The 25,953-nt window shown below is 40.5% G+C and overlaps 1 protein-coding gene across 4 annotated transcripts in view; it reads right to left on the reverse strand.

Annotated features, from left to right (window-relative positions):
* The window catches only part of tsnare1.L (t-SNARE domain containing 1 L homeolog), a 227,984-nt gene that overhangs the window by 27,179 nt on the left and 174,852 nt on the right, over nucleotides 1–25,953 (reverse strand). The window contains exons 9-10 of one of the 4 annotated variants that reach the window (XM_041566665.1): nucleotides 18,930–19,368; nucleotides 16,992–17,799 (exon numbers count right to left, since the gene is read on the reverse strand). The exons of 1 other annotated variant lie outside the window; for it this stretch is intronic. In XM_041566665.1, the coding sequence (XP_041422599.1) occupies nucleotides 17,240–17,799; nucleotides 18,930–19,368 (999 nt within the window). In that variant the 3' untranslated portion in view covers nucleotides 16,992–17,239. Of the gene's footprint in view, nucleotides 1–16,991; nucleotides 17,800–18,929; nucleotides 19,369–25,953 lie in introns of those variants that run through there. 2 more of the 4 variants (XM_041566664.1, XM_041566663.1) reach the window with 2 other exon arrangements.

A 25,953-nucleotide genomic window follows, 5' to 3' on the forward strand; every position in this document is an offset into this window, starting at 1 on the left:
CGGAGACGGTAGGGCAAGACGGAGACGGTAGGGCAAGACGGAGACGGTAGGGCAAGACGGAGTCGGTAGGGCAAGACGGAGTCGGTAGGACAAGACGGAGACGGTAGGACAAGACGGAGACGGTAGGACAAGACGGAGACGGTAGGGCAAGACGGAGACGGTAGGACAAGACGGAAACGGTAGGACAAGACGGAAACGGTAGGACAAGACGGAAACGGTAGGACAAGACCGAGATGGTAGGGCAAGACGGAGATGGTAGGGCAAGACGGAGACGGTAGGACAAGAAGGAGACAGTAGGACAAAATGGAGACAGTAGGGCAGGAAGGAGACAGTAGGGCAGGAAGGAGACTGCACTAAGACAGACCATTGCCCAACCTGCAGCCCTTTTGCAAACGCGGCTCATGAACAAATCTTAAATTTAATTATAAATAATTATTAAAGTTAATTATAAATATAATAAATCTGCAGATAACAGCAAACATGTTCTTTCAGGGATGTGAGGAAGCCCCAATATGGACTGTAGTTCAGCAAGAACTTGGTAGTCACAGGTTGGAGACGACGACTCTTCAGTTGGTCATTAAGCAGCAGCGCAGCTCACACTGAGCCCGGCATATGATGTTAATGAAGCAGCTAAAAGCCGTGCGAAGCATAAAGAGGCCATTACAAATCATATCCCATATTACCACGTTTATCCGCATCACTAGGCAGCGTCTAAGTGAGACAATTAGAAAACGCTACATTTTATGCGCCACGTCCCACAAATAAAGTCCACCGTTCAGCTTCACAAGGAAACATCCTGCTGTTGTGTTGTAAACTTTATGGGGCACGAAACAAACACTCTCCGGCACATTGAGGTCCATAAAATATTTTCCGGCGCAATATTTTTTCTTTTTATTCTCTTCTACTAAAAAAAAAAAGTGCTCATATCAGAGAGCAGCACCCAGCACCCCTCATCCACTACCAGAGTTACTGGGCAGCAGAGCATGCAGTTGTTAAAGAGATACTATTACTTATCTCTAAACTATACTGATCATCAGTCAAATAAAAGGGTTTTAAATCAGCCACTGGGACAGAATGCTCTGTTATACAGATAGCTAGAATCTCAGCTGCCATAAAGCAGGACAGGACTGCTGCTTACAATGGGGATCAGATAGGATCTGTGCAGCCACTGGGACAGAATGTTCTGTTATACAGATAGCTAGAATCTCAGCTGCCATAAAGCAGGACAGGACTGCTGCTTACAATGGGGATCAGATAGGATCTGTGCAGCCACTGGGACAGAATGCTCTGTTATACAGATAGCTAGAATCTCAGCTGCCATAAAGCAGGACAGGACTGCTGCTTACAATGGGGATCAGATAGGATCTATGCAGCCACTGGGACAGAATGCTCTGTTATACAGATAGCTAGAATCTTAGCTGCCATAAAGCAGGACAGGACTGCTGCTTACAATGGGGATCAGATAGGATCTGTGCAGCCACTGGGACAGAATGTTCTGTTATACAGATAGCTAGAATCTTAGCTGCCATAAAGCAGGACAGGACTGCTGCTTACAATGGGGATCAGATAGGATCTGTGCAGCCATTGGGACAGAATGTTCTGTTATACAGATAGCTAGAATCTTAGCTGCCATAAAGCAGGACAGGACTGCTGCTTACAATGGGGATCAGATAGGATCTGTGCAGCCACTGGGACAGAATGTTCTGTTATACAGATAGCTAGAATCTCAGCTGCCATAAAGCAGGACAGGACTGCTGCTTACAATGGGGATCAGATAGGATCTGTGCAGCTACTGGGACAGAATGTTCTGTTATACAGATAGCTAGAATCTCAGCTGCCATAAAGCAGGACAGGACTGTTGCTTACAGTATGGATCAGAATATCAATAAAGTATATTACTGGAAATAGTGGGGATGAACTGTTATTTTGGATTCAGTAGTGCTGATCCACTAAGAAGCTGGCCATATAATAAAAGAATCAGCGGGTGCTATGCTATAGCTTTTTCTATTGAAATAAATTGGGTTGAACCCCAGTAATGTTATGTTATGTTATGTTATGATGGGATGTCTGACTCTGGTTATTATAGTTACAATTACTTGTGGTTCTGGTGGGATTGGCTGATATATTTCATTACCTCTGTGTATTCCCTTAAGTGCCATTTGTGTCTTCACTCCCAAGGAATAACCAGTGGAAGATTATGTGTCTCACTGCGTGGCCTCCTGACTGGCTCCCGAGCCTCTCGGCCCTTTATTGACTCTGCCGATATATGAACGTGAATGTGAATGAACGGCTGGGAATGAACTGCCCCGAATATGATCAACTCGATGGCGTCTACAGCAAACAAGTCAGTGCGGTTAAGTGGATTGAATGTTGCCAGTGAACTCGGTGTTCCTCTCTGTAGAGAAATTCTGACTCAGTACAGTATTTATATATATATATATATCGCTGTGTAGCTTCCTCATTGTACATCTTCATAACCTTCTTATTGCAGGTCTTTCTCTCATGACACAAGAACATTAGACAATTCATTGGTCATTATTAAACATTGTTTAACTCATTGGTTCCAATGTTTTGAATAAATAGTGTTTCAAATACTTGCTGTCTCCTTGTAAGTCTATAACAAGGCCAGGGATCGGCCAAGAAGGTCAGAGACCTCACTTTATTTCTGTTGCAGAGAAGCAAGAAGTCATTGAAGAGCTTCATCTCCCTCAGCTTCCTTCTACTTGAGACTCCAGGTCCACAAGTGCCTCAAGCTCTGTTCCCTACACCTTTAGACACTTCAAGAGAGGAGCAGTGCTGCCCAAAGTGATCCAACTACAAGTTATATAGAAAGTGTTTAACACTGAGAACAAGAATAGCCATCGCAGTAGAGGCTGCCTGATGTTACACAACTCTTCTGGCCAAGTCCATATCGCTCCTTGGATGACTTGGAAGCACAGCCATTGTAAATCCTCATAAAAGATCCTCTTCCACTGAAGCTGTACCCTTTAAGGTGGCTCCTCTTTTTCTTATACCCCTATGGTTCACACACCACACTGTGGGTAAAGTCCTTCTCCTCTCGTCTTGTTTGAAAGACATCCTTGCCCAACATGTCTAATTCTGAGTTGCAACTCATCCACTCAAACTCCGCAGTGTAACCTACAAACTATTTCCTAACTCAAATATTAAAGACGCGCTACAAGGACCACTGACAATCTCCATTCTATCACTAACCTCCTGAAAGGTATCGTAACTTGATGTTACATCCCTGTGAGTACAAACTCATAGAAAAGGCAAGGCTGCCTTAACACATGCATTTCCTTGGGGTCGAACACAAATGCTTGTGTGTAAGAGAACTCAGAGGATCTTGGAGGAACCTGTCTCATTTACACATTAGATATTTAGTTGGACTTTCTGTTGAGTTGCTTAAGTGTGTGGTGTGACCATGCCTAGACTAGAAGAGCTCTCAGAGGCCTTTACCAATAATGTTATAGATGCCTATGAGTGATATAAAAAGATCGCAAAAATGCTTCACATTAATTTCGGATTTGTGGATGGGTAGGTGCAGCTATGTGGGTCAGTTCTTTTTTACTCTTTTTGCAATTATAATTATTATTTGACCCTGCACACCATCCCCTGTGCTTGATGGGCGGTGCTCCCCAATCACTAACTCTCTGATATAAAAAGATCACCAAATTATTAGACATCACTTATTCCACTATCTGGAAGATGATCAAGTAGTGGAGAACAATTAAAGAACCTGCTAACATACCCAAGGTCACAACAGCAAGTTTAGCCTGAGAGCTGAATGGACGTTGCTTTTGACATTGTCAATGTCTATACCATTAGAAAGAGGCCGCAGAAATTAGATCAATACGTGACGGGTTCCAGGAGTAAACATTTGCAGCCCAGAAAGAACGTCAGGGAAGACTAATTTGACCATAAACATTTAGGAAAAGACCAGGACTTCTAGAATAGAATGTGTGCTGGACAGAAGCTTAAGTTATATGGTCACAACAGCAAAATACAGCATTTCACCAGGACAACTGGATACTTGTAAAGGATGGAGGTGGAAATATTAAATGTTATTTTTGGGTGGCTTTGTTGAATTAGGGCCTGGGCAGCACCATCATGAAATCCACTATGAATCTTTCATTGTATCAGAAGGGGCTTGAGGATAATGTGAGGCCAATCAGAAGATTAAAGCTCAACAGAAAGTGGACCTTGCAACATGATAATGACCCAGCACATTCCAGTAAATCCATCAAGGAATGACTGATAAAGAAGATATGAAGGATTTTGGAATGGCCAAGTCAAAGGCAGAGCTTTATCTGAGATGCTGCGGGGAAATATGAATGGGCTGTGCATGCATGAAACCCCTCAAACATCTAAAACACGTCCTACGAGTCAAAGTCAGAGATTGATAGCAGTCTTTGGTAGTCTTCTACTTGGGGTTGTTTTTGCCAAAGGAGCCAATACTAGTTATTAGAGCCCAAGGGGTACTTAGGGCCAATCTCATAATAATGAAGATATTACAGATTAATGTCATATGAATGGGCTGTGCATGCATGAAACCCCTCAAACATCTAAAACACGTCCTACGAGTCAAAGTCAGAGATTGATAGCAGTCTTTGGTAGTCTTCTACTTGGGGTTGTTTTTGCCAAAGGAGCCAATACTAGTTATTAGAGCCCAGGGGGTACTTAGGGCCAATCTCATAATAATGAAGATAATACAGATTAATGTCATGCTTAATGGACATAAATAAAAGTACAGGGAATGTGGCCAATGACACTGACAATCACCTGACTATAGGGAAGGACAATATTATCCAATAAATTAGAAAGGAAAAGGGAAGTGATTGGTTCCTGATCACCCAATAGCCACTGGGAAATAAAAGCCCCACAAGCAGTTAAGAAGGTGCTGTATGAGAAGCAGAAGGGGTATGTTGACTCATTTCATTGGGACACAATAAGAATGGATAGAAGGGCAAGTATAAATTCTGGAGAACCTTCCAGTTAACACTTAGCGGCCTCGCTGTACAGAGGAATGTACGCGGCTCAGATAACGATACCATCACTCACATGTACAACGTAAAGCGCATCTGCAGAGGTTTATTGCGCATGTTTCCTCCCAATCCTACTGATAAACAATAAGGCTCAATTGCGTCCCTCTGTCTAATGGGAATGTACCCCTGAAAGTTCCCTTGTAACCTATTAATGAGCCATTCATCAGCCATATTGGCACCGCAATAAAACCCCTATACAAAGAAACACAACAGTAAGTAACTTTCCCTACTGGGAGGTCTTACAGGCAGGATTTTGTAGTTATTTTGGTCAGTTTCCTTTAGTCTAGTAACCCATAGCAACAAGCCAATTATTAGCTCTTGCTGGTCTACAATAGTTAGTATAATGGTAAACTTTTCATGTTTGGAGAATTTCATGTAAAAAAAGTTAGATTTAATCTTTATAAGATGTCTTTTTTGTGAAAATCCTTAAAACAACTCAAAATAGACCCCCAAAATGATATAACCTTCTCCCTACAGGTCAGTCTGATGTCCTGATTGATTTGCATTGGAGCAGGAAGTAGCGAGCATGTACAGTAAGACAACTCTTTGACCAACTTCCTATTCGAAGGAGAAGGAAGGCCCAGTATATCAAAGGGGCGGAGCTTCATGCTAGACAAGAAAATGACTGGTTTGTGGACCAGGTTTCAGGTTTAATTTAACAAAACTTCCCACTCAATGTAGGGAGGGTTATGCCATTTTGGGGTTTGATTAGAATTGTTTTAGGAATTTTAATAAAAAACATTTTTCCTTTAAGGGGGCCCAATTTGCACTTTGGTTATAGCACATGGGAGACTAAATTGTGGGTTTCGTGAGGTTCTGCCAGTAGTTGATGGGGTAACTGCAAGCCTCCCTTTGTGTTTTCAAGATACTTGAAGAGTCCAATGATTTTGCTGTTACTACGTAGAAACGTTCCTGAAATTTCAGCAACCAGAGACCACTTGAGGTGAAGGACATGTGCTCCGCGGATTCTGAACTCACAAAGACTCAGAACCCTTAACAAAGGAATCACAGAGTTTTATAGAATTGGAAACGTATGCCATGAGAATCTACAAGTACGGAAGTAAAGGTTGTTACTGGTGGAAGAGCACAGGAAAACAAAGAACTGCTCTTACAGCTAAACAGGTGGCTCTGCCCTCAAGTCCAGGTATTAGTGACCAAGGCAACTGCTCTTACAGAAAAACAGGTGGCTCTGCCCTCAAGGCCAGGGTACAAGTGACCAAGCTTAGCTTGAGAACAGAATCCATCCGAGTCAAGGGGCTCCCGGAGGAATCTGCATACCGTACATAGAGTTTATTCTCTCTCTCAAAGACTTCGAGCTGTACTTGCCAATAGGGATGGGCACTTTTTTTTGCCTTGTTTTGCCGCAAAAATGACACCCATAGACTTGTATGGCATCATGCGTCACAAAAAAAAAAAAAAAAAAGCCGCCGCACGTCAAAATTTTTTCTGACGCCCATACACTTTAATGGATGTTGGCAACATTCCGCTGTCTGTGAATTTTTGGTGATACAAAACGGGTCAATTTTGCCCATCTCTACTTGCCAACTGTTTCTATAGTGGTGGTCCCTAATTTGTACTACATCCATGTCTTTAATGAACCTACTGTACATGGTGGTTTTCACTTTTAGTCCAGAGAGGTAATTTATTATCTGCCGGGCAGGGTTTAATGTTCAAAACACCAGCTGCAATCTGTGAAGTTTTTGCACTTTACACCTTGCCCTGCACACAGATAATTGGCATGGGTCTTTGTGAGCCCCCCAGATGAATACAGAGTGGGATCGGCATTTTGGCATATATTGATTAAGGCTCGGTGGGGAGGCAAAAGTGGTCTCCCTGTCTGTCCCTTAAGTTGCATCTCATCTCAAGTTGCATGGTGTATGTAAATGAGCCCCTTAGGTGTCCAGTAAAAGTATCAGCAGAGGATCAAGAGTATGAACTGGGAAGCTTTCTCAGATAATAAGAGGTAAATAAACTTAAAGGGGAAGAGATTACTCATCACAAAACTCTCCATTCTCTTTGGGCGCATTAAATGGGTTTGATCTACACCTGATAAGTTGGTTCCTGGGTAAGTCCTTGAATATTCATAATCAGGTACTGAGATTGCCCTTATTTCAGTCACTGCGAAAGACTCACGCCAATAATCAGGACTATCCAGCTATGGGCAAACTAGTCCCTATGCCTCAGTGGTACAGTGTGATATTATTAGTGTTGGGGATGTGACATGATGGAAAGTCAATTCCCTTTGCACAGTTACGAGATCTCCACCACCTCCAGCAGAACCAGTGGCTTCATTTTTATAGGCTCAGTCGTGCCCCTAGAGTAGCTCACAAAGTAATATCACTCTCTCCACCCACCCATTCCTGTCATACATTAATAGGGGACACACCATAGGTTTAGTTACTAAGCTGAATGTTAGATTACAACACGGCAGTAGCCTCCAGGAGCGAAGTCATGAATGGGCAACGGATGTGGGAAATATCTCGGAGTAAGAATGGCAGGAATCGACTCTTTTGGTATCCTCCAACTATAGGTTACGTCCTATCCAATTGTATATCATACATAGAGAATATTACACCGCTGCCAGACTTCACCTCATTTATTAATAGTGGCTTCTGTTACACTGTATCCCGAGTCGGAAGCAGCAGTGCAGAGAATAGAAAGGGGCAGATCTTTTCTTTAAGCAGAAATTACACTAACAACCCGAAACCAGTAAAATTAATATTGAAAGGTTAAAAAAAAAAAGACGATCCTATAAAACTGCAAAGACTTGTGGGACATGGTCTGTCCTCACTCTGATAATTATACCTGGTAGAAATGCGCTCACCGAGGGTAAAGCCTGGGTTTTACATCTAATTATACTGTATAATAAAGGAACATTTTATGAAACTTATTTTCTGCAGAGAAATCGACAGTTTCTTTTCTGGGGAAGGTTATATCAGATTTAATGAGTACGGAATGTCGCCCATTTCCCAGCTGGTTCGCTATTCTTGCCCTGATTGGCTGCTAATTACAATCATCCAAACGAAGCAAAACGTGAATAATAAGAGGACGGAAAGCAAAAGGAGCCAATTTTAGTAGGAAATAGATATTTAGACAGATGAGCAGGTTTTCCAGAATACACAGAACTTGTATTGATGTAGCAAGAAATGTAAGAAAGAAGCGCCGGGGCAGAACAAACAAAACCACAGCACTATACTACAATTACACTGACAGGGTTAATTATTAATGGTATTCCCTGTACTAAGAACAATTCAGCAGGAACAGACCCCTAAGTTTGCTCAAAGTCTGAATAGAGAGATCCCATAAAACTATGACAGCATAGGTATTCCCTGTACTAAGCACAATTCAGCAGGAACAGTCCCCTAAGTTTGCTCATAGTCTGTACAGAGAGATCCCATAAAACTATGGCAGCATAGGTATTCCCTGTACTAAGCACAATTCAGCAGGAACAGTCCCTAAGTTTGCTCATAGTCTGTACAGAGAGATCCCATAAAACTATGGCAGCATAGGTATTCCCTGTACTAAGCACAATTCAGCAGGAACAGTCCCTAAGTTTGCTCATAGTCTGTACAGAGAAATTCCATAAAACTATGGCAGTATAGGTATTCCCTGTACTAAGCACAATTCAGCAGGAACAGTCCCTAAGTTTGCTCATAGTCTGTACAGAGAGATCCCATAAAACTATGGCAGCATAGGTATTCCCTGTACTAAGCACAATTCAGCAGGAACAGTCCCTAAGTTTGCTCATAGTCTGTACAGAGAGATCCCATAAAACTATGGCAGTATGGGTATTCCCTGTACTAAGCACAATTCAGCAGGAACAGTCCCTAAGTTTGCTCATAGTCTGTACAGAGAGATCCCATAAAACTATGGCAGCATAGGTATTCCCTGTACTAAGAACAATTCAGCAGGAACAGTCCCTAAGTTTGCTCATAGTCTGTACAGAGAGATCCCATAAAACTATGACAGCATAGGTATTCCCTGTACTAAGCACAATTCAGCAGGAACAGTACCTAAGTTTGCTCATAGTCTGTACAGAGAGATCCCATAAAACTATGACAGCATAGGTATTCCCTGTACTAAGCACAATTCAGCAGGAACATTTTACGGAAGACTTTACAGACAGAGAATGAAGTGATCATATGGCACATGAAGTGAAACATCTAAATTGCCGGCTATGTTGCAGCTGAGAGCGGTGATTTACCAGGATCATTAAATAAACTCATATTTTCTTTTACTCTCGGTTTTGCCGGCGCATTTCTCTAGTAAACACATTGATTCAGATTTTAGCCTCAGGTCTCTTTCCCTTCTAAGTATTCAGCCGAACGAATCAAATCTACCCACCAGAGTGAGGCATCATGGGAGGAACCAGGCCGACCTCAGACTGGATTAACCCCTTGTGGACTTCAGGTTCAGCCCATGAAAGAACATTCAGTAACAAAAAGAGGGTGGGAGGGGGCACCCCCATATCCCTGTGTTACTGACCCTTCCTATTCACAGTGATGCAACGCTGAGCCCATTACACAGTAATACAGTAAGTTAGGTTGAAAAAAGACACACGTCCATCAAGTTCAACCTTAAGTCTATTTATAACCTGCCTAACTGTCAGTTGATCCAGAGGAAGCCAAAAAACCCATCTGAAGTCTCTCCAATTTGCCTCAGAGGGGGAAAAATTCTTCCCTGACTCCAAGATGCAATGGGACCAGTCCCTGGATGAACTTGTACTATGAGCTCTCTCCCATATCCCTGTATTCCCTCACTTGCTAAAAATATATATTCCTTAAAGGGGTTGTTCAGCTATGAACAAACTGTCAGTAAGATGTAGAGAGGGATATTCTGAGACAATTTGCAATTGGTTTTCATTTTTTTATTATTTGTGATTTTTGAGTTATTTAGCTTTTTATTCAGCAGCTCTCCAGTTTGCAATTTCAGCCATCTGGTTGCTAAGGTCCCAATTCCCCTAGTAACCATGCATGGATTTGAATAAGAGACTGGGATATGAATAGGAGAGGCCTGAATAGAAAGATGAGGAATAACAAGTAGCAGTAACTTCTATACTAGGGATGCACCAAATTTTGGATTCACTACAGAATACTAATTTGCATATGCAAATTAGGGGTGTAAAGGGGAAAACATTTTTTACTTCCTTGTTTTGTGACAATAAAGTCACACAATTTTCCTCCCCAACCCTAATTTCCATATGCAAATTAGGATTCGGTTTGGCCGGGCAGAAGGATTCGGCCGAATCTGAATCCTGCTGAAAAAGGCCGAATCCTGAGGGAATCCCGAACCCTAAACCATACCTTGTAGCTTTACAGAGCATTTGTTTTTAGATGTGGTCAGTGACCCCCATTTGTAAGCTGGAAAGAGTCAAAAGAAGGCGGCAAATAATTCAAAAACTCTAAAAAAGAAAAAATGAAGACCAACTGAAAAGTTGTCTCTACATCACACAAACAGTTAATTTAACTTTAAAACAACATGGCCACCTGCTGGTAAGTTCTGCCAACCAGACTCTACAGTCGGGAGAAAGTTTCAGATGAAGGAGAGGAATTTCCTCAGACGTTACTCTGCTTTAGAAAGACGGAGAAACATCACATGACTTTTGTCCGGTCTTTTCCCGTCCCTTTTCCCATCAAGAACGACATCATAAGAGTTTCTTCTACTTCAAAAAATAGGAAAAGACCAGACAAAAGTTTCCTCTTCTTCTTCTGAAATGGTCTCCTTAAAATCAAAGCTTCCATTGGTCTCCTGTATCTACAGTCGCCATCTTTTTATTAGGATTTTTTTTATATAGATACGGTCATGTGAAAAAGTTTGGGAACCCCTCTCAGCCGCATAATAATTGACTCCACTTTCAACAAAAAAGATAACAGCGGTATGTCTTTCATTTCCCAGGAACATCTGAGTACTGGGGTGTTTTCTGAACAAAGATTTTTAGTGAAGCAGTATTCAGTTGTATGGAATTAAATCAAATGTGAAAAACTGGCTGTGCAAAAATGTGGGTACCCTTGTCATTTTGCTAATTTGAATGCATGTAACTGCTCAATATTGATTACTGGCAGCACCTAATTGGTTGGATTAGCTCGTTTAGCCTTGAACTTCATAGGCAGGTGTGTCCAATCATGATATAGTTATTTAAAGGGATACTGTCATGGGAAAAAAATTTTTTTTCAAAATGCATCAGTTAATAGTGCTACTCCAGCAGAATTCTGCACTGAAATCCATTTCTCAAAAGAGCAAACAGATTTTTTTATATTCAATTTTGAAATCTGACATGGGGCTAGACATTTTGTCAATTTCCCAGCTGCCCCCAGTCATGTGACTTGTGCCTGCACTTCAGGAGAGAAATGCTTTCTGGCAGGCTGCTGTTTTTCCTTCTCAATGTAACTGAATGTGTCCCAGTGGGACATGGGTTTTTACTATTGAGTGCTGTTCTTAGATCTACCAGGCAGCTGTTATCTTGTGTTAGGGAGCTGCTATCTGGTTACCTTCCCATTGTTCTTTTGTTTGGCTGCTGGGGGGGGGGGTAAAGGGAGGGGGTGATATCACTCTAACTTGCAGTACAGCAGTAAAGAGTGATTGAAGTTTATCAGAGTACAAGTCACATGACATGGGGCAGCTGGGAAATTGACAAAATGTCTAGCCCCATGTCAGATTTCAAAATTGAATATAAAAAAATCTGTTTGCTCTTTTGAGAAATGGATTTCAGTGCAGAATTCTGCTGGAGCAGCACTATTAACTGATGTGTTTTGAAAAAAAATTTTTTTCCCATGACAGTATCCCTTTAAGGTGACCAATTGCAAGTTGTGCTTCTGTTTGACTCTCCTCTGAAGAGTGACACCATGGGATCCTCAAAGCAAGATCTGAAAACAAAGATTGTTCAGTATCATTGTTCAGAGGTTTAAACTGTCAGTTCCAACTGTAAGGAATGGAATCAGGAAATGGAAGGCCACAGGCACAGTTGCTGTAAAACCCAGGTCTGACAGGCCAAGAAAAATACAGGAGCGACATATACGGAGGATTGTGAGAATGTTACAGACAACCCAAAGATCATCTCCAAAGACCTGCAAGAAGATCTTGCTGCAGATGCAGGTGTATCTGTACATTAAGGCTGTTACATTTGCAAAAGGAGCTCAACTAAGTATTGATGTAATATCTCTGTTGGGGTGCCCAAATTTATGCACCTGTCTAATTTTGTTATGATGCATATTGTATATTTTCTGTTAATCCAATAAACTTTATGTCACTGCCATAATACTACTGTTCCCATAAGACAAGTTACCGGTATATATTAAAAGGAAGTTGCTACTTTGAAAGCTCAGCCAATGATTAACAAAACTGCAAAGAATGAAGAGGGGTTCCCAAACTTTTTCATATGACTGTGTCGGTGGGCAATTGACTGGATTGCAGAATTGGACATTTATCTTCAGTACAAATAAATTGTGAGTAGAAATGAGAGCAGAGGAGTTGAGATGGTTTATTTATTACTTGTCGGTTGGGCTTTCATACAATTTGCTACTCGTAGGGGTTCAGCGTTTATTTGCTTCTTGTTTCCGTCACCCTGTTTAAGACATAGGAAACCATGGAATAAATATTCCGACTTCCCTACAACTGACAGAGACAGAGGCTTTGGTCACGTCATGTAATATATTTATATAATACACAAAAGCCATCAATATCTTGTAAATTATATCCTTATAAACGGTGAGTTCTGATGTCATCAGTTATAAACGGTGAGTTCTGATGTCATTTCTGTCACATGACTCACTGAAACTTGTGTATTATAATAAATAAAGTTCCCCCAGTTGTAAAATATGAGGATATTAGAAGTTACCTCGGAGTTCCATGACCTGTATAACAACACTCGGCCTTCAGCCTCGTACTTTTATATGGTCATGAAACTCCTCGGTAACTTATAATATCCTTATATTTTACAAGAGGGGGTACTTTATTCACTATGTAATATATTGGCGAACAAACTCTACAGGAGAAGAATAAATATTATAAAGCAGCATTGCATGTTCCAGCCAATAGAAGCATTCACTATAATCAGGTTACACACGGAAGTACAGGTATGGGACCTGTTATCCAGAATGCTCGAAACCTGAGGCTTTCCATAATTTGGATCTTCATACCTTAAGTCTACTAGAAAATCATATAAACATTAAATAAAGCCAATAGGCTGGTTTTGCCTCCAATAAGGATTAATTATATCTTAGTTGGGATCAAGTACAAGCTACTGTTTTATTATTACACAGAAAAAGGAAATAATTTTTAAAAATTTAGATTATTTGGATAAAATGGAGTCTATGGGAGACAGCCATTCCGTAATTCGGAGCTTTCTGGATATCGGGTTTCCGGATAAGGGATCCTATACCTGTACTACAGGTATTGGATCCATTATCCAGAAAGCTCTGAATTAGGGACAGGCCGTCTCCCATAGACTCCCTTTTACCCACATTTTTAAAATGTATTTCCTTTTTCTGTGTAATAATAAAACAGTCGCTTGATCCCAACTAAGATATAATTAATCCTTATTGGAAGCAAAACCAGCCTATTGGCTTTATTTCATGTTTTTCTAGTAGACTTAAGGTATGAAGATCCAAATTACAGAAAGATCTGTTGCAGGAAAACCCCAGGTCCAGAGCATTCTGGATAACAGGTCCCATAGCGGTATGAAAAACTGTCATTCACCCTGTTACACCACATGCCTCAAGGGGTGGTTTACCTTTAAGTTAACTTTTAGTATGTTAGATATGGCCAGTTTTAAGCAACTTTTCGATTGGTCTTTTTTTTTTTTTTTTTATTTAGAGCTTTTTAATTATTTTCCTTCTTCTTCTGACTCTTTTCAGCTTTCAAATGGGGGTCACTGACCCCATCTTAAAAACAAATGCTCTGTAAGGCTACAAATGTATTGTTATTGTTACTTTTTATTACTCCTCTTTCTATTCAGGCCTCTCCTATTCATATTCCAGTCTCTCATTCATATAAGTGCATGGTCGCTAGGGTAAATTGGTCCCTAGCAACCAGATGGCTGAAATTACAAACTGAAGAGCTGCTGAATAAAAAGCTAAATAAGTCAAAGACCACAAATAATAAACAATGAAAACCAATTGCAAATTGTCTCAGAATATCTTTCTCTACATCATACTAACAGTTAATTTAAAGGTGAACAACCCCTTGAATAAATGATATCTCTATATATAGACAGTGTAAGAATGAGGCATTACAACCAGGGATGCAACAAATCCGCTATTTTGGATTCAGCTGAACCCCCAAATCCTTTGTGAAAAATTTGGCCGAATACTGAATTTGCATTTGCATTTTTTTTTACATTCTTGCTTTGTGACGGTGACGTGATTTCCTTTCCCACCACTAATTTACATATGCAAATTAGGATTCGGTTTGGCCAGGCACAAGGATTTGGCCAAATCCAAATTCTGCAGAAAAAGGCCAAATCTCGAACCGAATCGTGGATTTGGTGCATCCCTACTATTTGTACAGCATTTGAACTTTCCTTTATGCTCAATTCTCCATGCCGTGTAGTTGTGAGTTTCCACATTCCGCATCACAAACACATCGTAGGATATTGGTAGCAGAGGTAACACAACAGTCGCACCTTCCTGTCCATGAGACACTTGTTTAGCGGAGGAGCCTGAGGTTTCTCAGAATTCCTACAGTCCTACCTCTGATCACACAAGCTTTGTGCTCATCAACCGCAAAGGATAAGGGGAAACTAAACCTTATTTATGTGTAGGGTTTTATTGCACTAGTATTGCTAATAAACTGTCTCCATATGCTCTGCAGTTATAGCTTGATACCCATTATTTGTCCTTGAACCCAACATCATTTACCCAACAGCAGTGATCCCCAACCAGTGACTCACCAGTAACATGTTACTCACCAACCCCTTGGATGTTGCTCCCAGTGGCCTTAAAGCAGGGGCTTACTTTTGAATTCTTGACTTGGAGACAAGTTTTAGAGACCCAAAGAGCATGGGTAGTGCCAAACAGAGCCTCCCGTAGGCTGCAAGTCCACATAGGGGCTACCAAACCAATCCCAGCCCACATTTGCTGCCCCAGGAACATTTTGCATGCTTGTGTGGCTCTCCAACTTTTTTTACATGTGAATGTGGTTCACAGGTAAAACAGGTTGGGGACCCCTGTCCTACAGCATTAAAATACTCCAAAAGTACATCCACGCCCTTCTAATTATCTGATTGGCTACAGCCATTACTGCCAACACATTATACAATGACATTCCTGACAATTCAGTTATTCCTACTTTGTGGAAGAGTTTGGCAAAGGTCCATCCAAACTTTAGCACAATAGTGTCCCCCATGCACAAAGCCAGAAGAGCCTCTGTAGATTGCACGCAATATATACCCTAATATTACACGTCAGTGGGAAACAAACTGGCAGATTGCACCCATGAGTACAAATATAGAGATTGCACCCATGAGTAACATATAGAGATTGCACCCATGAGTACAAATATAGAGATTGCACCCATGAGTAAAATATAGAGATTGCACCCATGAGTACAAATATAGAGATTTCACCCATGAGTAACATATAGAGATTGCACCCATGAGTAAAATATAGATTGCACCCATGAGTAAAATATAGAGATTGCACCCATGACTACAAATATAGAGATTGCACCCATGAGTAAAATATAGAGATTGCACCCATGAGTACAAATATAGAGATTGCACCCATGAGTACAAATAGAGATTGCACCCATGAGTACAAATATAGAGATTGCACCCATGAGTAACATATAGAGATTGCACCCATGAGTAAAATATAGATTTCACCCATGAGTAACATATAGAGATTGCACCCATGAGTAACATATAGAGATTGCACCCATGAGTAACATATAGAGATTGAACCCACGAGTACAAATATAGAGATTTAACCCACGAGTAAAATATAGAGATTGCACCCACGAGTACAAGTATAGAGATTGCACCCACGAGTACAAGTATAGAGATTGCACCCATGAGTACAAATATATAAATTGCACCCATGAGTACAAATATAGAGATTGCACCCATGAGTACAAATATAGAAATTGCACCCATACATAAAAATAGAGATTACACCCACGAGTACAAGTATAGAGATTGCACCCATGAGTACAAATAGAGATTGCACCCACGAGTACAAATATAGAGATTGCATCCACTAGTACAAATATAGAAATTGCACCCATACATAAAAATATAGAGATTGCACCCATGCGTAAAATAGAGATTGCACCCACGAGTACAAATATAGAAATTGCACCCATACATAAAAATATAGAGATTGCACCCATGAGTAAAATATAGAGATTGCACCCATGAGTAAAATATAGAGATTGCACCCATGAGTAAAATATAGAGATTGCACCCATGAGTAAAATATAGAGATTGCACCCATGAGTACAAATATAGAGATTGCACCCATGAGTAAAATATAGAGATTGCACCCATGAGTAAAATATAGAGATTGCACCCATGAGTAAAATATAGAGATTGCACCCATGAGTACAAATATACAGAGATAGAATATTCCCCAGACACATTTCACATTGGTATACATTCACAGAGCCCTTTTCTGCCCAACAAATATACGTAATCTTCAGGAACCCTCTATACTTAGTCTGGTTAATTCATTTGCAAAGTTAAATGTGGGTACGACCCCCCAAAAATACCTCTGGAGCCTTTAGTCTGCCCATCCACTGAATGTGACATATCTGTGTGACACTGCAATGCTGCTTTATAACTGGGACCCCCAGGCCTACTCCTCGGAGTTACTTATTAGTTATTATACATTCCATGGCTTCAGAATAACTACCCTATTCCAGTAAGATAAATATGAAAAGTTAAAACTTTTTGATTTTGTTTTTTTTTAAATTTATGTAAGAAAAATATTATTCTTGAATAAAAAGAACAAATACAAAATATTTTCTCACAAACCGATAAATCCGAATAGAAAATTTGTACAATGTCTCTCGCGACCTACAAAAAATGGCTCTATATATGCATCATATAAGGAGAGTGTCTTCTAGAGCAAGAGTTAGGTAGAACTACCTAGTAGAAGAACTTGGGGTGGGGGAGAATTTATAGATATATTTGCCCATCGATATAAAAAAAAAAGTTCTCAATTCGAAGTCATTAAAGTTATCAGGAAAATAAAATGTCTTTACATCTCCTCTTCAACTTTGAGGATCATCCCAGAGAAGACTTCTATACCAGCTTGTCCCCCTGACTCCCCAGTAGGCATTCGGGGAGGCACACGGGAAGATGAACCCTTAGTACGTTCCTGCACATAATGGACCGTCTCCCTGTGGAAGTGGTTATTGTCCGCCATCTTTTCCAAGGTTTGGTTCAGCATCTCTACATTGTCTGCCAAGCGTCTGCTCTGTTCTACAAGGTTCTCCAGGATGAGGTTCTGTTGGACCAATAGGGAGCTTTGTTGTTGGTACCAAGAAGATAAAAGGCTGTTTTGTTGCAATTGACTCTCCATCAACTGCTTTTCGAATTCGGAGACGTCGTGTTTTCTCCTCGGATGCTGAGTGGACTGGGCCAGGCGACTCATGAAGGTGGATTTCAGATGAGCATGAGGAGAGGATGGGGGTGAAGGAGAAGAAGCAGAAGTCTGTATGATCACCGGATGGTCGGACATTTCCGGCTCAGTCGTCACTGGCATTTCTATAGTTTTAAGTGGCACCCATGTGCACCCAGGACCATTTTCCTCCTCATCTGTAGGAATTTAAAATAAATATTACTCTCAAAAGAAAGAAAAAATGCCACGTGCATGACACAAAGGAAAGAATTAGCCAAAAATGTGCCACACACAGATTCAACAATTCATTTAAATCTACTTTAGTGCCACCTTGGATATGGTCTGGTACAGACCCACCAGAGCAAAGCGGAAATGCCCTATCAGACCACCCAAGTGCCAGTCTTATTGTTATCCAGTAGAAAACACTCAAAGACACGTTAAAGGCACAGTAACACTATTTTCCTCAGCATACCTACACTAGGAAAAACTAAGAGGTGACAATGTGATAATATTCTTAGCTGAAAGCTTTCTTCTCTTTCGATGAAAAATAAAAAGCTAATCCACACAGATGCTCATCCTTGTTCAGACCAGACTGAATGTGGTCCACCTGATCTGAACAAGCAACTCTGACCACATCAGATTTTGAATATCGAGATAAACTTTTAGGGTGATTGTTGGCTAATCTGGTCCCAAACCATCATGTAGGCACCATAAAACTGGCACACAACATTATCCTGAGTCATACACATACATTACTCTATACTACAGACACTGGAGAACATTTTAGGGTTAGGTGCCTGGAATCGGCCCATTGTACTAGAAGAATGATGCTATTTCTTTAAGGTCACTATATATCATGTTTTTAAACTTAATCCTATACAACAGAACTTTTTAAATTTTTTTCAATTCAAACCTCCCTCTTGAGGGTCAATATTTGGTTATAACTTTTCCTACCTAGCTAAACTAAAACAAGGTTACAGACATAGAAACAAGAACATCCTAAATAAGCCTTCAAATGAGGTTTCCAGAATTATCTCCAAATATCTTACCCTAGCTAACCTCAATACTCACCCCTCCAGTCACTAATCTCCGCCTCCTAAGGAGGGACAGCCCCAAAGTTTGGGAACTATTATCAGAGGGGATACTACAAGGGTATATACTAAAGCTCCATCACAGCTCAGGGGAGAAGGTCTAGTAAAATCAAGAAGGTAGGAATATAAAATCTATTTCAGAGTAAAATGAACAACCCTAGTGGATAAATTTGAGCTGATGAGGAAAGGAAGAAGCTGAGAGGGTCTCTCTACCCCTTTATTTCTAGACATTTTACCTGACTGGAGCTCTAGGGCAATGAGTGGGGCATCAGTGTCCACATCAATTTCATCATGATCTTCATCCTCTTCGTCGCCACCAAACCCGGGATAAATATCACTGTTTGTGTCATTTTGCAGACTCGAGGGGCTGCACCTTCTATTAGTGGTCACCACAGTGCGCCTTATTATCGCCAGCTTTTCCTTGGTCCGTCTCTTCATGTCGTCCCATCGTCTCCTCAGGTCTCTGGTGGTTCTGGGTGACCGGGCTACGGTGTTGATCTTCTTGGCAATCTCCAACCAGATTCTCTCCCTTGCCGGCTGGCTCAAGTTGACTCGCTCGCTTCCGTACAATCTCGAATGATTCTTGGTCACTTCGGCCACCAAAATTTCAAGCTCAAGAGGAGAGAACTTCTCCTTCCTCTTCCTGGGTGCACAGGCCATTCTAAGGTTGCGCCTCTTGTAAAATGAAACAAGAAGTGCAGTTGGACACTATATCCCAATAAGCTCACCGTTACAATACATACAATTTAAAGGATAACTAAATAAACAGTAATATCAGAATGAGTTCTTCAGCATTACCTCAAGAATGTATAAACAGCAGCTACAATACTCACTCTAATACAAGAACCTGTGTTACTGAGTTCATAATACCGGATGAGACCTGTTATCCAGAATGCTTGGGACCTGGGGTTTTCTGGATAATGGTTCTTTCCAAAATTTTCATATCTTAAATCTACTAGAAAATCATATAAACATGAAATAAACCCAATAGGCTGGTTTTGCTTCCAATAAGGATTAATTATATCTTAGTTGGGATCAAATACAAGTTACTGTTTTATTATTACACAGAAAAAGGAAACCATTCCCATAACCTAATACAAGTACAGGGCCTGTTATCCAGAATGGTAGGAAACTGGAGGTCTCTGGATAACAGATCTTTCCATCATTTGGATCTTCATACCTTAACCTTAAGTCTACTAGAAAATCATGTAAACATTAAATAAAACCCAATTTGCTTCCAATAGGGATTAATTATATCTCAGTTGGGATCAAGCACAAGCGACTGTTTTATTATTACACAGAAAAAAGGAAGCATTTTTAGAAATTTGGATTATTTGTATAAAATGGAGTCTATGGGAGATGGCCTTTCGGTAATTTGGATCTTCATACCTTAAATCTACTAGAAAATCATATAAACATGAAATAAACCCAATAAACTGGTTTTGCTCCCAATAAGGATTAATTATATCTTAGTTGGGATCAAGTACAAGCGACTTTTTTACTATTTAAATTAAATCTTTTAAAATTTGGATTAATTGAATAAAAAGGAGTCTATGGGAGACGGCCTTTTAGTAATTCGGAGCTTTCTGGATAACAGGTTTCCAGATAACGAATCCCATTCCTGTACTAGTTTCTATATATTCTATAGGAATAACTAACTTTATGAAGACTGATAACGCCAATATCCATATACACCATGTAGAATATCACCATACACATTGGAAAACAAGCAGACCTTGACGAGTATAGCTAGCATTAGGTTGTACTTTATATTCTATATTAGTGGATACTAATTTAATGGACTGCCTCGGAGTTCTTTCCATGATAGGTCCAGCCTAATCGTAGGCCATACTGAACTGGGACAAATATTCGGCCTATCAGAAGACCTGGTGGAAGAGGGACATTGTCTCCTTGGCCAGTGGAGGTTTCTTGAGTGAGAAATCCACAAGGAGATATTGATCTGGAACGTGAAGCTTATAAATAGCCACTCTACTTGGGTCTTCCCTGTGATTCAGTTTAGATCCCTTATCTCCCAAGCATTCCAATGGGATTTGTTGCTGGACCTGCTCTATCAGGACTGGTGAGTCAAAATACCAACACACCCTCTACTACTTGAAATTGCTATACCGGCGTCTGCTGGTTGATCTGCTTCTGAATTCGGCGTACCCCTGCCCTAACAATGCTGCGGTTACATATATATATATATATATATATATATATATATATATATATATATATATATATATATATATATATATATATATATATATATATATATATATATATATATATATATATATATATATATATATATATATGATTAAACTCGATATCCCCCAACCTTCTGATCTGATATTGGCCCCAGGTTGCATAGAAATAAGCTGTAAACAGTAGATCCTGATGCAAATTCACGGATACATCTTATTTCCATGTATAGAAAGCTATTTTAGTCTTTGAAGTCACTTGGACGTTTGAGATTTTACATATTTTCAATTATTTCTTATATTCCAGGCAGTGTCTCTCTTAGAGAAGAAGTTCAGCCTTAAAGAAATGCTGTATTTTATATACTGTACCAGCCAAGAACCCTATAACAGTAATGATCCAGTCCTTCAAAACCCTTCCATCATAGATCATTCCCTTCTACACTTTACATACTATTAAAAAGCAATGCCTGGTTGCTATGACGGCTGGACCTAGTAACCATGCAGCAGCGTTTTGAACGGAATAGCGTCAGAACAATATCAACGACTGCATTACCAGCAATAATGAATGCTAAATAAAGAAATGTTGTTTAATACATCGACATTTGATGCCAAATGACTTCCTTCCCCTTTAAACAGAGTACTAAACATTTTGGGCACGCTTCTCCCTTTAAGGCAAGATTATACCTGCACTTTAATTGAAGCCGGTGCCGAGGGACTGGCAGGACAGAAAGCAGATGGCACAGACTCCAGCGAGAATCTTATGTTTAATTCACAAAGTCAAGGCTTCCAGGTAAGGGCTTTTATCTCCCTAATATTCCCAGTAACAAAGGAAGATTAGAATCACTCGGGTTCTCTTTTATTCTACTGAATTTGCCTGAACCTGGGTTATCGCTTGTATCTGTGTGTATATTATATATATAGTTGTATGTACGTTTATTGTGCCTGGCTACCAACCCTAATCAGTTAACTCTAGCCTTGCTGGCTCTTTTAGAAAGCTGCTGAGCCAGAAGTCTGGAAGTCTAAAACTGCTACTATCTAAGAAACCTCACCAAGAGCACATCAATAGCTTCTTTGGGTTTAAATCTCCTTATAGAAACATACGTCTCGGCTCAAATCTGGCTGGGGGTTTCTCTGAACACTTTTGACATTTTTACTTTAAGGGATACTGTCACAGCTAGACATTTTGTCAGTTTCCCAGCTGCCCCCAGTCATCTGACTTGTGCTCTGATAAACTTCAGTCACTCTTTACTGCTGTACTGTAAGTTGGAGTGATATCACCCCTTCCCCCCCCAGCAGCCTAACAACAAAACAATGGGAAGGTAACCAGATAGCAGCTCCCTAACACAAGATAACAGCTGCCTGGTAGATCTAAGAACAGCACTCAATAGTAAAATCCAGGTCCCACTGAGACACATTCAGTTACATTGAGTAGGAGAAACAACAGCCTGCCAGAAAGCAGTTCCATTATAAAGTGCTGGATCTTTCTGAAATCACATGACCAGGCAAAATGACCTGAGATGCACCTACACACCAATATTACAACTAAATACACTTGCTGGTTCAGGAATGACATTTTATATTGTACAGTGAATTATTTGCAGTGTAAACAGTGTCATTTAGAAATAAAAACATCATAAAAATCATGACAGAATCCCTTTAAGCAGCTAGTGAGAAATTTACAATTTGGACTGCTAATACCAGGATTTTAGCTCAATGGTACTATAAAACTGCTAATATAACTGTTAGAAATAGAAAATATGTGTAAATTGCAAATGTGCTCACTGAGAAAACAAATCAATTGATATTTTTGAGTATCAAACACGTGAGATGTGAGGGTTAGTAGGTTCATTCCTCAGGCGCCCATTGTTACACTGGTATTTCAAATGCTTCCTAATGTCGGAACTGAGGAATCCATGATTAAATAGAATACAGTAGAAACCCCATTTTACGTTTTTCAGGGGACCGGGAAAAAATGATGTAAAATCCAGGAAAATGAAAAATCAGGGAAATGTGTTAAAGTAACTTTTTTCTTGAAGTACTGAGATGAGTATTTTACATTAAGATACAATATTTAGTGTGTTAATAACAAGGGTTAAACATTGCAGAGTTAATGTTCCAGTATGGGGGGCGAGTGCAAGACTCTCTGTCAGTCACATACACAAGCTAAAGCAATAAGTGATTGGTGCAGGACTGTATAAGAGACACACTCATTATAATTGACCATTTACAGGCACAACCATAGCACAATATACATCTGATTTAGTGATATGTGGGCCATCTCGATACCCGCGGGTCGGGCAGGTCTGGGCCGACCTCGCAACTCTTCTTCGTGGGCAGGTTGAGCTCTTCTCTTGCTCTCCCCACCCGCAACCGTCAAATCTCTGTTTTGGATTTCCGAGTTCTTCTTTTATAGACGATGCGCCTGCTCGCCCCGCCCCTTTTGTGACATCATCGGCGAGTCAAGTCTATAAAAGAACCCCGGAAGTCGGGATCGTGGTGGGCGGGTGCAGGGAAATCCCAACCCCTGTTAGTATTTTATACCTCTTTTTCACAAATAATAACATTCATAGAGGGGAAAAAAGCAGTTTTTGGGAACTTCAGACAAAATTTGGGAAAAAATTACTTAAAATCAGGAAAATGCATTATCAATTGGTAGGACCTAGGGGTGCACCGAATCCAGGATTCGTTTTTTTTCAGCAGGATTTGGATTCGGCAAAATCCTTGTGCCTGGCCGAACCCAAATTTGCATATGTAAATTAGGGGTGGGTAGGGAAATCACATGACTTTTCGTCATAAAAGAAGAATTTCTTCCTCTTTTTATTTTCCTGCCCCTAATTTGCACATGCAAATTAGGATTCGGTTCTGTTGAATCATTCACCAAGGAGTCGGCCGAATCCCAAATAGCAGATTCGGTGCATCCCTAAGTAGGACCACAAATAAAACATTTAAAATGTGGGGAAACTTAAAATCAGGGAACTTAAAATCGAGGTTTCACTGTAGTTCAGTGGGGGAATGTGGCATTTGTCCGATTGGATCATTAGTGCGGCACCGGCTCTGTAGACTCTGCTACAATAATACCTGTGAGTATAAATTATCCATTTACTTCTGTTTGACTGAAACACTCATCTCTTTCCCTTTTGTTTGATTGTATCGAAGAACTGGGAAGTGGTTTCTTGCAGTTTCCTTGAATTCTCAAGCCATAATCTTACCGGATCCAGTTCCCAAGAGGATCCACATTTGGGGAATATTCAGATATAATATTCCACTCCAATAAGTCTATTCAAACTTTTCTTTCACCTCTGAGTTTAGTTGCCAATCACCAAGGTTTATGGAGTTTCGAGCCAACAAGCACACAGTTTGGGTCATTCATCAACACTGGGCAAATTTGCCCATGGGCAGTAACCCATGGCAACCAATCAAATTACAGCATTCATTGTTCTACTTGCAGCTGGCTTTAAAAAAAGCTAATCACTGATTGGTTGCTATAGGTAACTGGCCATGGGGAAATTTGCCCAGTGTTGATAAATGAGCCCCATGGGCTAAAAATCCCCTTTTACATGTACAAAACCTAGTGCTTTCCTGCCCAGCCGATCACAATGCTTAAAGGGTCCCTAAGTTCTATAACAGTAATGATCCAGGCCTTCAAAGTTGCTCCCTGCAGCTCCCCATCTTGGATCTTGTCAGGCCTCTTTAGTGAGTCAGTGGCACTGCACATGCTCAGTGGGATCTGGGCTGCTGCTGAGACACTAAGATTAGGGATCATGGGAAACCATCAAAGTGAGGTCACAGTTGATGCTACAGGGCTGATTATGAATCAGTTCTGATGCAGACTGGACTGGTTTTTATGCCGCCGTGTAGGGTGAACATGAAAGTATTCTGAATGAAGCTGGAACTTTATGTTACATATATACTGTATATTGTAAGCCTGACCCTAAGCTCAAGTGCAGCTGGTTCTGTGCTGCTACAAAAGCTTCTGATAATTTTAGGTAGATACTGTAGTATCATTATAGAATACACAAAAGCCATGAATATCCTGTAAATGATATCCTTATAAACGGTGAGTTCTGATGTCATCAGTTATAAACGGTGAGTTCTGATGTCATTTCTGTCACATGACTCACTGAAATTTGTGTATTATAATAAATAAAGTACCCTCAGTTGCAAAATATGAGGATATTATAAGTTACCTCGGAGTTCCATGACCTGTATAAAAACACTCAGCCTTCGGCCTCAAGTTTTTATATGGTCATGAAACTCCTCGGTAACTTATAATATCCTTATATTTTACAAGAGGGGGTACTTTATCCACTATATTATTCACTGAAGGATACAAAGAGATGGGAAATGTATTAAATCAAAGCCTTGCAGAAGTTTATTATGGTAGAAAACTTGGCTAAGTGGCTCCTATGAGTAATCAGGGAGCTCCCCAAAAAACTGCTCACATAGGGACCCAGTGGGGATAAAAACATCCCTTGCATCATGGCCTTGTATCTGTCCTGCCCCAGAAACTCCCCTTAGCCAAGAACTGAGTTTGATGGTCCCCTAAGTCCCCGACTGCTGTAGCCCCAATGTAGAACTATACATATATATCCTTCTTCTATAGGATTTGTGCAGCACAAGCAGGACACACGATACTTCTGGTGAAGGCTACTTTTATATAGGGACGACATATACAGGATCCATGTTCTTGCCATATACACATACAAAATGTGTTCCCCTTCCCACCCCTAATTTGCATATGCAAATTAGGATTCAGATTCGGTAATCGGATGAATCTTTCCCAAAGGATTCAGGGGTTCGGCCGCATTCAGCGCATCCCTATTAACTATTGCCTCTGTTGTGATGACAGCAGCTGCTCCAGCCATAAAGCAGTGCCGAGGTTTTATTCCTTAATCATTTCCTAGCGCTGATCAGCACAACCAGGCACTGACTTTACACATTTACACATAAGATTCCAAAAAATGTTGTGCCAGTGCCAGTGTTGGTACAAATGTTAGTGAAACAGGCGGTTGCACATGGAGAGAACTTGCTCTATGGAAAGTGATGGCTCCTTAGA

This window comes from Xenopus laevis, chromosome 6L, assembly GCF_017654675.1.
Source record: "Xenopus laevis strain J_2021 chromosome 6L, Xenopus_laevis_v10.1, whole genome shotgun sequence".
NCBI lineage: Eukaryota > Metazoa > Chordata > Amphibia > Anura > Pipidae > Xenopus > Xenopus laevis.